Source organism: Cotesia glomerata, linkage group LG3, assembly GCF_020080835.1.
Source record: "Cotesia glomerata isolate CgM1 linkage group LG3, MPM_Cglom_v2.3, whole genome shotgun sequence".
Taxonomy (NCBI): Eukaryota; Metazoa; Arthropoda; class Insecta; order Hymenoptera; family Braconidae; genus Cotesia; species Cotesia glomerata.
In genome coordinates this window covers 28,649,754-28,666,638 of record NC_058160.1, presented here as the reverse complement: position 1 = coordinate 28,666,638, position 16,885 = coordinate 28,649,754, and the positions used below count along the sequence as shown (strand labels likewise).

Below are 16,885 nucleotides of genomic sequence, written 5' to 3'. Positions count from 1 at the left end.
AAAACTATGGGTGCAACTTTTTAAAAATATTTTTTTGGCACTATCTAAAGTGATCAGATGTTTCCTAATTACTGTAACATTAAAATGTACACAATAAAAAATTTTGCGTCGTTGCCTCAAAAAATTTTGTGTTAAAAATAAAAGTGTTAAATATTTAATACAAAAATATAATACTAAAGTTAGCCGACATTTTTAATTTTATGATTTTTTTTTTTTCATTTATTAAATTAGAACTAAAAAATATTTTTAAAAAGTTACATTTAAAGTTTTTTAAAAATGAAATTAATTTTTTTATTTTTTTTTTTCAATCATTTTTTCAAGAAAAAAAATTCTAAAATTTTTTAGATGTCGGCTAACTTAATTTTCATCAGAAAAATTTTTAGCACTAAGTTTTTTGACGCAATGATGCAAAATTTTTTACTATGTAAAATTGTTAAACTAAAATTTGGTTACAATTTAAAGCAACAATAAATCTCTGGTAATTTATTTAGCCCCAAGTTTGTAATTTACTATTCGTATTCGTATTAAGATTTCGGGTGAAATGATGAATGAAATACCTGGAACAACTGATGCATAAAAACAATAAAATACAAAATAAAGCTTCGGGAGCTTCATGTTTATCGAGTAACTAAGGCGGATGTTCAGTTTCCGTGTTAATTTCGCCAGTTACAGTCTGATGCGCAGTTGCGAAGGGGATATATGACTCTACTCCGATGTGTCTCTCTTTTCATTATTATTGTTGTTATTATAATATGTAACGTTATGTTTATTTACTTAAACTTGGCTGTATCAGTACAATATTCGGTATTACGTTTATATATAATTTACATCCTAATTTTAAGTGATACACGATGCACTGAGTAAGAGTACAGAAGGTTAAATCCGGTCACCCGCTACCGCTTTATATTTAAACTTAAACTTGCTTTGTCATTATTTATCGTCTACATTTTACCTTCTACCTTCCACGTAATAAAATTACTTCCAGGGTCTTTATTGAATAATACTGCGTCATATTTGTTACGCAACGAGGATTTAAAGAGAGATTGCGTCTTTTTCGGAGGTAATTCGTTAGATGCGCTCCGTAGGAATTGAACCCTAATAGGGCAATTTATACTTTACTAATAAGAATAAGTCATAAGTTACGAGTAGATTTAAAGTTTCTTTTCTTGTATTTATTCACACTTGGTAGGGCTTCAAGGACTATAGGGGTGGATTTACCCAGGGATTTTTTGTTGGCTATATTATACATTAATTCCTCAATGGGGGTTACTTTTGACCGTTACTGTTTTAATGAAAAGGGAAAAAGTACAAAGATATCGATGTACAAGTTCAAAATCATGCGGGTTGATGTGAAAATATACAGAAGTAAGACAGGTGGACGAAACCGTGACCAGTGGGCGTAACAATATAGCTTGGTCATTTTTTTAACTCGTGATTGCGCTACCCCCGCGGGATCGTCGATCTAACTCTTTTAAAAGGAAATTATTCACCCTAGATAACATTACTGTCTGTATACTTATTTTAACATATGAATTTTTTTATTTCCTCAACCAACAATTTATTTTTAGTCGAAGGGTTTGAAAAATGCGAAGTGAATAAATGTAAAATTTTCTTGGGAAGAAATTAAATAATTTTACGCTGTAAAAAATTTTTTTGAAAATATTTTCAGAGGTTTTTTTTTCCATAATTAATTTAGTGTAAAATTTTTGATTTTTTCTTTAGCAAAATTCATTTACTAAAACGCTTATTTCTTATAATTTTTTTGTCTTGCAAATATAACAAAAGTATATAAAAATTTATTTTAAACTATATGTAATACTTTTATTTTTAAATATTTTCTAATATAAGTATATTCTAATATTTTTAATATAAATTTTAATAATAGTAAAGATAGAAAAAATATAAATGAAAATCGGCCAAAAGTTAGCTCTTGAAAATATATTTTTAATAAAAATTTTATATACTTTTATGCATTATTCATTTATCTTTCAATACATATATTTTTTCACGGGGGATTCCACTCGAAATTTATAGTACCAATAATTTGTAATTTAAAAATCCCTCCCTACCAAACAGGTAACCCATGCTGTCTGATAAAATAAATCCTTATTTGTACGTCGATAAATAGCGTCGGCTCAAAAATATTGTAAACATTTTAAAATTCCACCCACAGCTTCAGCGCTAGGTCATGAACGAAAATGAAACCGGTCTCTAAACTATTATCGTGGTTTAACAATATACAAAAAAAGGCACCTAATATAATAATACAATATATGTTAATATAAATACTCCTTACACATACATTTCCCCTAGCAATCCTCTTCTCGATTACTTCCGGCAAATTCCCCAGACCGGAACATCCAAGTTCGTGCAGGAAGACCCTCCCGAAAATCCGTACAATTTCTCCTGTCCTCTTCACGGGGGTTCTTAAAAATAAAACACAAGTCCACACTTTAATTCCCATCAATTAAAAAAATTAATTATTTTTCTGAATTTCTATTCTCATATTTTATTCTCGTGATTAACAACAACAATAACCATCAATAAAATTGCATCGTTACAAGCTAGAACGAGCCTGTGACCGCGAGAACACACCTACTTCCGGATGTGACGAATAAATGTGCACTTAAATGAATAAATGAAAGTGCAATTGTAGATACAAATCGATGCGCATTGTTGTCTACGTAATTCAGTAGGAGTAAACGCTGGAAACAATATATACATGACTCGAGTTCTCTTATTACTGCTTGTGCTGTAAAATTTCGAGCGTCTTCAAGCTGAAAATCTCCTTAGCAACAGACCGCAACTACAACAGGAAATCACAGTGCCCAATCTCGATCTGAAAAAAAAGTAAACAAATGAAATAGAATACTCAGTCAGAAACGAAGATGGATTGAGGAGATTTAAAAGGCGTGAAGCTCTCGATTTAACAATATCGATTTTGCGCAAGAAAATCTACGACCGTTAGCGCAAAATTTGAAGCGGAAACGATCGACAGCTGACTCAACTTTTCGTTTTAGTTCTTTGTTGCTGTACGTGTATATGTTTCACATGCCTCGATGGTCTATCTTGTTTGAGTGTGCGTTGGCGTCATCTAAGGATGTATTGAAGATCATATAAGACCGTAAACTGTAGTAAAGCCGCTATATATATATTTATATATATAAATATATACAGGCGTTATTTACGCAGTATGTATATGGTTTAAAGCCAGAAAGAAGAATAACCATCATCTGTATATCTGGCAACGCCACAAGTTAAGCAAAGAGTGAGCAAGATAAAATTGTAACTCTACCCTTTACTTTGAGTTGTTATTCGTGATCGGTTCCAGCACCTGGTTGCATCTGTCTAAAGCAATCCACCCGATCGTTTGACCGTTACAACTAAAACGATCTCCACAAATAAAATTCGAAAACAAATTAGCTTGAATCTTTTGTTTAGCCGCGGACTATGCGGGGTAGCTTCTAGTTGGTATCATTTTAACGTCGATAAATTTTATTTAAGATTTTAATTCCGGGTTTGCTGGTGCGCCTCTGCGGGTTCTGAATTCTTTTATGATTTTATTATCTCAATTAATGTAAATTATGAGATGGGGTGATACGTAGATTGCGGGTGAAGTAAAAGGATTGAAGAAAGAAGACTTATGAACGGACAGAGTGGAGTAAAGTACAGTAAAGACACGGGATAAAAAATGAAGAGACTTCAAACGGTAGCCGCCGAAATTCGGGAGCAGATTTCGGGTTTAGAAACACGTTCGAGTCATCTACTCTCCGGCAATCTTTACTTGGGAAACGATCTGCCACGGCGGCATCTCTTTGAAAGCAATACACTGACTGGTTCTGCTCTGTGAAAATAATGGAACCACCCGCAAATTGTCTTTCAGCTTCCTTGTTCCTCGTTGATGGACCTTGAAGCAAGACGAACTCGCTTTTGAGAGTAAGCCACGTTTTAAAAGCAACAATACCTCTTTCATCGATTCGTGATTGGAGTTTGTCAACACCTACCTGGTTTAAACGATCCTTGAATCCTTTCACTAGTAAAGTCATTGGTCATTTGTCATCAACTGAAATTGCTGAAATAAATAAACAAAGTAAATCAAAAGTAAAATTGAAAATTTTTTAAACAAAAACTAAGCAAACATTTTAATGTATTGTTGTTTTTTTCATATGTTACTTTCTATTGTTGTTGATGATCTGGATCCAGATGGGATTCAAAAAGTGATTGATCACTCGCCCGTGGGTGAAAAAGGATTTACGGTTCGTGTATACGTGGGTGAATTATCCAGAGAATCTGAAAAAAATCTACGATGAAAATGATTGGTGTATAATGAAAATATAAATGTTAATAGAAAAGGGTTTTCTTAAATAGGCATCGATACGTCCAGCTGCTTATATATATACATGCAGATGGTTATTTAAATCCTAGATCCCAGCATGACTGCCGAAAAATTGATTACCAAAATTTCCCAATTTTACATAAAAAATATGAATCACAGCCGAAAACTGGCGCACTTTTTTTTTTTAATTTCATCTTTTTTATATAATTTGATCCTTGCTTACACTTTGGTGAAAAAAATGTAGCAAGGGAAAAAAAAATTAGAAGATCTTGAAGGACTGAAAAAAATTTAAAAGTCCGTTGGGCTGAAAGACTTATACCTTTAAAAACGTCCGGCACCAGCTGTTCCTCCTACTCTGTATCTGCCGTTTCTCTGGGATCCTGTTGCTATCTCCGGGAAGTATCGCGAGACGTACCATGGATTTTTTAGGGGTTGAGTAGTCGAGTCTCGTATAGAGAGAATAAGAAGAGAAGGTGGATGTGGTGCATGTATACAAACATAAGAGCACTAGTTTCGGTGTTTAGTAGTTGTGAATTTTATGCAGCTGGATTCTGCTAGAGTAGATCTCGACAACGAATCCTCGTCACGCCCCACGCTTCTCGTCTTCTTCAGCCCCTCAACCTTCGTCTATTCACCTACACCTACACCCACACCTTACCTACACTAGAGTATTCAGTTTTGCTCTAGGTAGATCTGCTGTCTGTATAGTCGATTCAGGCTACATATGCCGTGATCTCGATCCTTTTTGGAAAAACGTTATACTTAGTATGGTTCGTGGGGGTGTTTAGGGTATCGATGGTTGAATTCGGATCTACCAGATGTCTCAGGCTCTGGTAATTAAACATTGGAAATGACCTTTCATCATTTACAATAAATGAAACACAGATACGACCCCACACACGTACTCCATCAACGGAAATTCCGGTATCAAAAAACATGAAAATTTCATTAATTTTTTAATAGAATATTAAACAGTGTTCCTAATGCTTGATGAAATAAACACAGAATTTATAATGAATCAATTTTTTGTTTGATTTCATTTTTGTGATAAACATATTCAAGATCGAGAGTTTTAGAAATATTTTTCTCAACACTGTATTTAAAAGTTAGCATGAGCAAGATTTCTTATTTACAATATGGCCAAACTGTTCAATCTTTAATTTTTATTCGATTTTTTCAATTAGACTGAAGATAAAAATTAATTAGATTCAAGAGAAAAATTCTTAATTAAAAAAAAATCATTTTGAAGAGTTTTATAATCTTGAATCAAGACAATAAATTTTTTAGATTTTATTTATTAATGCCAAGGCACAGGATAAATGGCAATTTCTATTACATAGTATATACAGTTTTTACAAGAAAACAATTTTTGTCAGTACATAATATAGTATTGCATAAAAATGAATTTAAATAATTCGCATATAAACATGGTAAAATCAAACTAAACTTAGAATTTAATATAGAAAATAATAATTTAAAATATAGAATTTTAATGTCATCAAATCAGATGATAACTCAACATAATAATTCTGCATGTATAAATTCGTGAATCAAGTAAAATTAAAAAATTTACTTAACAGGCGAGACCATCTTTTTTTCGCTTTGCTCTCACGGAGTTCAACGGAACTATCTCTGTCGCACTCCCAACAGCAGAGCAATTGCAGTTTCGATTGGTTTCACGAAACGAATGAAATTTTTGAAAAAAACGCTTTGTGGTTAAATAGTTTATTAAATTATCTATTATCTCTAAAAACGTTTTTTTAAAATTTTCATTCGTTTCGCTAAGCCGATTGAAACTGCAATCACTGGTCTCGGCTATTAAATAATAAAAATTTCTCAGTTAAAGAATTTTTTACTCAAATCAAAACAATGAAGCTCCTCAAAATACTTTTCTTCGCTATTGCCAAATTTTTTTTGGAATTTTGACTGTTAAAGTTGTTAATAATTGTTAATAAAGTTTAAAGTCACTAGCGAGTGTACATTAATTTTCATATTAATCAATTTAAAAGCTTCTTCAAAAAAAGATGATCGAAAAAACGGATTTTTCGGTTTTCTAAGTTCATATAATTCCTCAAACTCGAATTTAAATCCCTCAGGCTCTAAATTTGACCTGTCGCGTAAAAATAAGATAACTGAGCATAAAAATTCCATCTTCTAGCGTGAATTTCCCGCCAATCTCGATTTGGCGGGAACTCGGAACTGATGTTGATGATGAATTCAAGTTAGTAACGGCCGTTGGTCTTTTCGGTGTGCTAGTAGCTTGGAAAGTGGCAGGTGCGAGCCGGCCAGACTTCATTAAACGCAATCCCATCTGCGTCCTCGTGTTTCCAAGACCAAGACCAAGACGCCAGAGCACTCGCGGTCGGCAGGCATTCTTGAGAGGAGAAGAGAAGTAGAGGTGATGAAGGAACAACCAACTGAGACAGAAAGCACATTCACCAAGGAGAGTCCGTGCACGCAAAAGAGAGGCCCTGTGAGACGCACGTGCACTTCTTTTCTCATCTTAACTTTATTTTTATTTTCGATTTCGTTCTCGTATGACCGTTGAGAATTTTTCTCATGGCAACAGAGCTCGCTGGATCTCAATTCGCCATTTATCAACACAATCCCTGCATCACACATCACACATCACACCTGATAACTTTTTAACGCGCCAAATTGGCTAATTTCGGTGGAGACTACTTAGTTGCCCTTTTTGTCGACTACTCATAGGCTCAAGCCTTTGTTGCCGGGTCATTTCAGGCGATTGTCTGATTGTCGAAGGAGCACGATGATATAGAAGAAACCAAACTAAAGGGAAAAAATAATAAATAAAAAATGGCGAAATGTAGGACGCGTGCGAGCCTTTTGAGATGTTTGTCGGTAGCTGTTTTGGTATTATGTATTAGTATGAGCATGAGTATAAAGATCTACTCTCATTCTCTTCTCTTCTCTACTCGCCGGTCGTTCATGTATGTGTCGAAGGAAAACAACAACTAAGAAGATGCCAAGACGGTTGGAGAATCGTTTCTTGGAAGTTGGAGCATGTCGCGTGGCTAACCGGCATCGTGCGCGTGCCACTTCCTTTACATCCACAAAACGATCCCTGCAGAAATTCAATGATCTCTGTTTTAGTACACTTTTAGCTTCATTTAACTTTTGTACTCTCGCATAATTTCATACACCCTTCTTCTTCTTCTTAATCATCACTTTTATTCATCTCTTCTCCGTAAAAGTCATTATCGTTCCCATTTATGGCTGCATAATTTTTTTACATAATTACAAGCAGTATCATAAATGATTTTGCTTATTAATTTCATATTTAAATTTGTTTTCATTCATTTTGCTGGAGATGAATAATTGTACAGATTTGTTTTGGTAAAATAAAAATATAATAGTACAGGGCTGCCTAGTGTTCAGCAGTGGCCTTTAAAGTTTAAAGGGATCTCTATAGCAGATCCTTTGGGTGCAAGTCCATGAGGTGCTGGTAGCTGGTGGGCTGCGTGAGACGAACAGCTGATAGCTAGCACCTTGGGGATAGTATTTAGACTACGTCAGGCATTGCCAGGAATTATTTCCGACTTAGTATTAGTTTTAAAGTCAACATGTCACGTGGGAAAATTTTCATACTTCCTGACGGATTTTATGTTAGTACCGTTAATTTAATATTGGGCTAGTTTTTTCAAAAATTTACCAGGCCAGGCGGTATCTTTTTATCAGTTTTAATTTTAAAAAGTCATGTTTGAGTCCGTTAGAAATTTTATTTATGAACTACGAGCTGAGAACACCAGTAGGCGCGTTACTAATTAATACTAAATGCTTCTAAATATTTCCAAAGTCGGTTATTTAATTAGCTTCTCTCAAACGGTAACGGTGCGAAATTCCACGGTCTTACACGGTAAAAATTGGAAGTAGACTGATCTTTTAACATCTAAATTCATTTCATTTCATCATTCGGAAGTTCTTTATTAAATTCTGCTTACTCGGCAAATTTTTTTACATTGTACAGAGTGTTGATAAAACAATATCAAGAAGCAGTGACTCAGTTTTATCTTAATTGAATAACCGCTCAAAACAAAGATACTGTTTCAGTAGACAGTAGAATTAATACACCAGGTGTGAGATGAATTTTTCTACGAAGAGCCAACCGCTAACATTAGTCTTGGCTTGCACAATGTTTAAAAACTAACTTGACACGAGTCTAAAATTGACGTACCTGAATTCCCCGTAGACCTTACAGTAGACAAGGTGTTGAACCCACACTTAGGACCTCTTAATAGTAGTAGATCCTTTCAAAATTTAAATGCCTGGCCAAACCTTTTTACTTGGCCCGTATATCTTGTCTGGGCTTTATTTTCGTTGGAAAACTCCCCATCTACAATTTACTCCTCAAAAGTAAAACACCTTTGACGTCATAGAAGATCGTCATGTCAGTTTTAAATCCCGCTTAGAATTTATTTCCATTGGAATAATTCCTTTTTGCTATTTTGTATTGTAATAAAATTGTTTTGGAGAATTCTCTGAAGTTTTTATTGATAAATATACTGAGTAATAATAATAATAATAATAAAAACAGTTTATACTCTGTAGTCTGTAAAAGAAAACAAATAACAAATTTGTTTTAGCCAAAACTCAACAACGAAGGCTAAGGATTGATATCTGAGGCAATGTTTGTACGCGATAATTTTTATACTGTTGTTTAGTCAGGAGCCGAAAGAAGAAATAAAACAATAAAAAATCTCTATGCAAGGCTTTTTTCGCTGCTGCACAGCAAAGTAAAGAGACGGCTGCACCTGGCATCTCAAAAATGTTTAGCGAGCAAATTTACACTTTACTTACACTATTTTTCGGCACCTGCGAGATCAAACTCAGGTAATAATCTTTCCGGTATTAAAGTACATAATAGATATGATATAATTGCAATCTCAACTGCGGATTGCCAACAATAACTAACCGGAATGCTGGCAAGCCTTTGCGAATCGTAAGTACGTCTTTTGTAATACATAAAACAATTTTTAAAATAAACAAAAAACGCAATAACGTATCCAATTAATGGTTAATGAATAACAATCTCAATGCAGTAATGCATGCAGTTATTTGAAATATTCAATTGCGTGTTGTTGACAGTCTGGTATTTACCCATCCGGTTTTGTTAAAAATGACAACACGTTTTACGACATATGGAATAATACTAAATAATAAAATAAATTGATCAACTTTTTAGATAAAGACAATTCATTTATTGGGGTAAAAATATTTTATTGTCGTAATTAAAACATTAATATGACGATAAATTTTCTATTTTCCACATTGTGCTTTTTTACTGAACAGATGGTGTTTTTTTTTTTTTTTTTAATTTATAGGCGTTAATATTTACCGTTTAATTTATACTGAAGCCAGATTTCCGAGGAAGCTTAAGATTTGTTTAACATTTTTATTTAATTAATGTTAATATATTGTAATATAATTCTGGTGACGCAGAAAAATCTATTGTGATGCTAAGTATGAAGAGGTAGAAGATTCCGGTGAAAATTATTCGCAGGAGGGCCCTTTTATTTCGGAGAGCCGACTTTGAAAAGTTTTCCAACCGATTTCATGGCCAAAAAACAAGCAGTAAATAACTTGTGAATATGAATGCTCAAATTATTAAATGTCCTTTTTGATTTATTCCCGCTATAAAATTAATGTTAATGGAAATAGAATACCAATTGATCAATTATTAGTGAAATTTATTACTAATTATTGTGAGAAATTTAAGCTGATGTACATACGGTACATTTTTGATGGACCCCCAGTAAATATGTTCCCACAATAAATTAAGCGTTGAAACTCGATACGACAGAACAGACGAAAGCCGGAAACTAACAAATAAAAGGAATGTTTAACAGGACAGTTTTACAATCTAAAATTGCTCTGTGGACGTCTTCGAATGTTATATTTTTTAATTACTCGGTGAATCCGTGGCATATGTTATAAAGTATGATATCCAGGTGCTAAACGAGGGGTGTGTCCATTCTCAATTGTACTTGAATTTGTTTATGCATTGTCATGATAGAGATCTGTTTACCGATTAGGATTTTGCAAATCATAGTCACAGCAGTCTATCCTTGTTTGTTTTGATGAGTTAAATATTTAAAACAAAAATGACGCTTAACTTTATATATGGTCATTGTATTGTTGTTCCTATCTATAATCATTTAATAAAACTATAACAATTCACAGTTTGATGGAAATCTTTATTTGATGTTTATTTAAATTTTCACAACGTTGCGTCGGTTTCCCGACTTCTTCAGTTGCTAGAACAATTAAATACAAAATACTTTACAATAATATTCTTATAATTATATTACATGATATTATTATAGCTTTGTATGACCTAGACAGTATAAACTCAACTCAAAAATTAAGTTCAGGTTGTTAGCCTGCTTCAATTCATATAACATGATTTTAACAATTGATATTTAATAATTGAGGTATGTGTGTGTTGTATTCTTAGACTTAGTCATAAATTTAATTTTTGAGTTGAGTCTAGGTCATACAAAGTTATAATAATATCATGTAATATATTTATAAGAATATTATTGTAAAGAATTTAAATAAACATCAAATAACGATTTCCATTAAACCGTGAATTGTTATAGTATAAAAACATATCTGAAAATCGATATCTGTAACGGTTTTGTAGAAAAAAAAAACTATCACGGGAATTCCAATTTATTGGGGATGTATCAAAAACTTTCGCACGGTGATCGGCCAGATGACGCGATAAATACAAAGTTTACTCTTTAACAGGGTAATTGGGGTGGGCGTACCCGTGACGAGTATTTAGGTACAACGGTAATAGATGAAATTAGTTGCTTTGTAATGAAATGAAAATTCATACTGTCTTTTTTTCCCACGCCATAACTGCAATTTTTTTGACAAAATTTTCATAATTTTATTTCAAATTTTATTTTAGGTAAGGTAAAAGACCCAGTTATTGACACTTGCAATTTTATTCTGATTAAAGAAATAAAATGTTCTCAAAAAATCAATTATCTAAAAATTTATAATTCAAAAATTATATTAATTAATTTATTAGAGTCGATTTGTTTTATTTAATTAAAATAAAATTGCAAGTGTCAATAACTGGGTCTATTACCTTAGATAAATTTAAATAAAAAAATTTCAATTTTTTAAAATTGCTGAATCCAAAACTAAAATCTTATTACATAAAATATACAATATAATTTATTATCAATTAATTAAAATAACTATCAACAAAGTTAACATATAAGTATCAAAGAAAATTAGTATACGTGGTAGTAATTTTTTTTTTTTTTTTTTTTTTTTTTTTTTTACAAATACTGTCTGTCATACCATAAAGCAAATAATGCCACTATATAATTTTCTTTGGTTTATTCAATATGGCGATGATGATGAATTAATCTTTAAATTACTGTCATATCTTATTGCCTAGTACGATTAAAAATATATAATAATAATCTAAATTTATATAACATTCAATAAATCATTTGTGCTATAACATATATCAACAAAACAATTTATATACTAAATAATAGTTAACGTTAATCATGGTAGATTTGCGCTAGTTCTTTTACTTTTCTTCGATATAAAGTATAAAATAACGCAAATTATCACAATAGCCGCTGTCAATCCTCCAATGATAGCTCCTACGTTTACAGTAACTTCATTTCCACAAACGTGAGCTACAAAAAATTATTATAAGTTAAAAATCAACTTATTATCAATGATAAATTTTTTATAGATTCAAAATTTGTTAAAAAAAAAATACCTTTTCTTAAAGCTAAGTCTTCTTTGGTATTGAATGCTATCAGCGCAACATTTTTCATCGACAGAGTAATGTTAGGAGTATGGACATCCGTACGTTCATCACAAATTAAGTATTCTGTTGAAATGTTCGCTTCAAAAAGACTTAGACGTTTGATTGATTTTTCCTTCAAGGTCGCCTCTGTAAAATTAATCAAATTGAAATTTACATTAGCAATTAAAATTAAAAAAACGATATTAATGATTTTGAAACATGCTTACTCAGCGCATAAGGGAAAGTCGCGTTATCAAGGTAAATATTTGCCTCAATGTTGTCGAGATAAGCTTTGCTGTCTTTGCTGACGAAATTAAAGACAACAGAGTTCATGCCAATTTCATTGCTATCGACATCTCGCTTAGATTCCGAAAGTTTTTCGTTTTTCCACTTCAGTATCATCATTGCATCGGTGTAACTACAAGTACCTTCAACTTGTGCTGTCGTTGGAATAGTCATACTTCCATTAGCCATCTAAAAAAAAATTTGGATAAAAAAAATGATCAATGATTTCAAATCTAACAAAAAATGTATTCAAAAACTTACGGTATGATTAGCCATCTCATAATGAACGTCCAAATTCATTACAGCACTCATAAGCAAGCAAGGTATTTTAGTTTTTGGATCAACGACGACATATTTATACTGGAGTGAATGATCAGAGCTCTGGTGCGATGAATCAGCAGCCAAAGTTGTTGGATGAACTTCCATTTGGGTTACAAGATCCGTTGACTTTTCAAAGGAGGTCGATTCATCTTGGGTTGCATTGGAAGAGGAGTTACTGCTTGCAGTTGCGGCCGCGGTAGAAGTTACATCAGCGGAAGAATTAGAAGCTGTTGAATTATCGGCTTCAGAAGTTGATTCGGTTGATCCAGTCAAATCTCCCGAGCTAGTTTCAGTAGAATTTCCATCTGGTGAAGCAGTTGAACTTAACGCTCCTGTTGTAGCTGAAGAATCAGAGCCTTCTGCAGTCGCAGTTGAATTTGAGCCTTCAGTCGTGTTAGAAACAGCTGTAGCTGAACTGAGATCTGGTCCTGCGGTTGAATTGTCAGCCTCCAAAGTTGAGCTTTCAGCAGTAGAATTATTAGAAAGTGTTGAATTGGTAGTGTCAGTAGAATTTGATGCTGTGGAGTTATCAGCGAGAGAATCGGTTTCATTTTTAGAGAGACTTAAAGCAGCTTGTTTATCGGCGGCTCTTTGATAGAAATCCATTTGAAATGCGGACAGATGGTTTAACAATCTTTCCTTTGGTTCTTTTTTTATAATTTCAGTGGTAGGATCAGCAATTCGCTCAGAAGTGGTATCTTCTGCTGTAGAATTATCAGAAGGAGTTGTAGGGTTTACTGTTGCATGGGATTTTGAAGTTTTATGTTCTACTATTGAGTCAGCCGTCAGAGTAACTTCATCAATTCCAGAATCAGCTGGAGGGCTAGTTTTTGCTTCGGTTAAACTAGGAGCTGTGACATTCGCTGTTGGTTCAGAAGTTGTATCTTCTGCTGATTTAGCTTTAGTTTCTTCTGATGAAGCGGCTGTTGAATTAGCAGTACTTTCCGCCGTGGCATTGGAAGCTAAATCATTACTAGCGGTAGTGGCTTCGCCTGTAGAATTAGTGTCTTCAATTGTACTTTCTACTGGAGATTCAGAAGTTATCTCAGGAAGAACAGTAGTCGCTTTTTCTTCGGAATCAGCGCTGGAAGTTGAATTATCAGCTGGAGTTGCGGTGTCTACAGGTGACTCAGAAGTTGATTCTTCTTTTGTAGAACCATTACTGTCAGTTGTACCTTCTACTTTGGATTCAGAAGTCTTTTCCGTGGGTTTGCCATCAGTAGTTGTACCTTCTGTCGTAGAATCAGGAGCTGTTTCTTCTGTAGAGTTACTAACAGCAGTTAGATTTGCTTTCAATTTGTCGTTAGAAGATGTAAGTTCTGCTATTTCGTTAGCAGTGATAGCTGTAGGATCAATTGTTGAATTCAAACCAGGAGTCATACTTTCCGGTGTTGGAGTAGCAGTTGAATTATCGAGGGGAGTTTTCTGTTCTTCTGTTGAATTAGTAGAAAGAGTTGTGCTTGTTGAGTTATCAGCAAGGTTTTGTTCTTCAGCAGTTGTATTTTCTAAGATCGAATCAACACTTCGAGTAGTTATTCCATCGGAATCAGAAGTTGCCTCAGCAGCTGAATGTGCGCTTGTAGAGCTAAGAATTGGAGTTGTTGCATCTGTAGAATTATCACTAGTTGTTCCGTTAGCTGAATTTAGAACAGATTGCGTTGCATCGTCTTTAGAATTAAGACTTGAAATTGAATCCGTTGAATTACCAAGTGTCGTTGTTGCATCTGTAGAATTATCACTAGTTGTTCCATTAGCTGAATTTAGAGTAGATTGCGTTGCATCCTCTGTAGAATTAAGACTTGAAATTGAATCCGTTGAATTACCAAGTGTCGTTGTTGCATCTGTAGAATTATCACTAGTTGTTCCATTAGCTGAATTTAGAGTAGATTGCGTTGCATCCTCTGTAGAATTAAGACTTGAAATTGAATCCGTTGAATTACCAAGTGTCGTTGTTGCATCTGTAGAATTATCACTAGTTGTTCCATTAGCTGAATTTAGAGTAGATTGCGTTGCATCCTCTGTAGAATTAAGACTTGAAATTGAATCCGTTGAATTACCAAGTGTCGTTGTTGCATCTGTAGAACTATCACTAGGAGTTGTTCCATCAGTCGAATTGCCAACAGAAGTTGAATTGTTATCGAGAGTTGTACCATCTAAAGTAGAATTAGCAGGCCCGTCAGGACTTATACTATCTACTTTATCTGTTGAATTACCATCAGGACTTGTTAATCCTGCTAAATTGGTAGCAAGTGTCGTTGCATCGTCAGTAGAATTACCACCAGTTGTTCCATTTGTAGAATTGCTTGCAAGAGTCGAATTGTCTGCTGTGGAATTTCCTCCAGGAGGAAGAAGAGCTTGAGTCGTTGAATTGGTATCACCCGTATCATTGAGAGCTAATTCTGTAGATTTTAGAGCAGTCGAGTTTCCGTCTAATCCAATACCTGTTAACGTTGAGTTGTCATTAGTCGCGTTCACGGGTAATGCTGTCTTGTTACAAGTCGGATTCGCGGGTGATATTGTGTTGTCACTAGTCGCAATCAAAGAAGTTAGATTTCCAACTGGTGCATCGGATAATGTTGTACTGTTACCAGCCGGATCTATTGATGACAGTGTCGAGTTATCAGTGGTTCCATTTGCTAGCAATGTTGAATTGTCTGCTGTTGTTCCATTCAGTAATCCTCCAGTAGTATCCGTCAAATTGGATGCTGGTGTCGTAGTACTGTCAGACACAACAGTTGTCGCTGATGATGAAGCGTTTGATGAAGCGCTTGCTGAAGAGCTTGATAAATTGCTTAGATCCGATACACTGAACTCTTTTTCTAGAGGAATAACTCCAGGAGGTGTCGGTGTAGCATCTTCTGAAGATGTTACTGCAATCATTTAATTTTATACTCAAAAAATTTATTTCTATGAATAATAATTATTATTAATATTTTTCAAAAATTTTAATCTAGTGGCTCATTTTTTTTTAATCACCGGAAGTTTCTTTTTTTTTTTTTTTTTTTGCAAAGTATCGGTACATTTCTGTTTCCAATTTACTGAGACCACCCAGCTGCATCTTTAGAAACAATTTAAGAGGTCATTTATCATTTATTACCTAGGGTTTTGTTTTACCAGAAAGAAAAGGTTGCTCAACATTCAAAATTTGAATTTTTATTTCATAATTATCTTTTACTGATGCGTCATAATTATGACGTAGAAGCGTCATAATTATGACGTAGATGATACCGTATCAGTAAAAAAAACCACCGTAGGAAAATTACCTAACAAAATTAAATAGATAAGAAATATATAATTTTAAATTTCTCAATGATTTTGAAATTAAATTTTTGTTTTAAAATAATTTCAGCTTAAATTAATTATTTTAAGTAGAGTATCGAAAAAAAAATCTGTTTCGTTCCAATCGACTTGATGATTATGAAACCGGCTGTTTTATATAATTGTGCACACAAATATAATTTCATCCAAAAATAAAATTATGTATACAAACGTTAATTATTATTACAAATGATTCGAATTACTGCACAGTGAAAGAATATTTTTTCTTATTTTAATTATGAAAAAAAAATTTTTTTGGGCTAAAATATAGAAAAAATTAAATTAAAAAAACTATACCTCGGAAAATAAATACAGCAACAATGAGTACTCGTTTAAACCACATTATTTTTAGCCAAATAAAAACTAATGTAAAATTCTATAAAATAATCTCAAAACTTCATATCACCACTAATATTAAAGTAAGTAAAAAAAGTAACTAAAAAATAAAAAAATTATATATCTAAATCACTTTCCAGTTAGGTACTCAGATCAATAACGAATGAAAAATGATAAAGATCCGAGTTTAAATAAAATAATTAATTTGATACGGCCGATTAAACGGTTGCGGAAAAACTGAAAATACTCAGGTGTAGTAAGACCAAGTTATGGAAGACCAGCCCGTAATGCTCAATATCATAACTCCCCCCTCCAAATGACTAAATTTAAGCAATATTAAATTTAAAGCATCATTGCGACGCTGATTGTTTATGCCTTTACAGATAGTGTACTTATATCACACATTTAAACATAAGTTTGTCTTTATATTATTACAGTAATCCATCATACAATACATTTCTTTCTATCGCGTGTTATTTTATCCC

The 16,885-nt window shown here is 33.2% G+C and overlaps 2 protein-coding genes across 3 annotated transcripts in view; one reads left to right on the top strand and one right to left on the bottom strand.

The window, feature by feature from the left end:
* LOC123261973 (TBC1 domain family member 19) overlaps window positions 1-16,885 on the top strand; it is a 134,184-nt gene that overhangs the window by 40,275 nt on the left and 77,024 nt on the right. The window lies entirely within an intron of this gene.
* Window positions 11,699-15,804, bottom strand: LOC123261474 (serine-rich adhesin for platelets-like). The gene is made up of 5 exons (XM_044723068.1): window positions 15,786-15,804; window positions 12,687-15,616; window positions 12,368-12,614; window positions 12,111-12,287; window positions 11,699-12,024 (listed from the first exon to the last, which is right to left on the bottom strand). The coding sequence occupies exons 1-5, from the start codon at window positions 15,802-15,804 to the stop codon at window positions 11,888-11,890; spliced, it is 3,510 nt and encodes a 1,169-aa protein (XP_044579003.1). The 3' UTR covers window positions 11,699-11,887.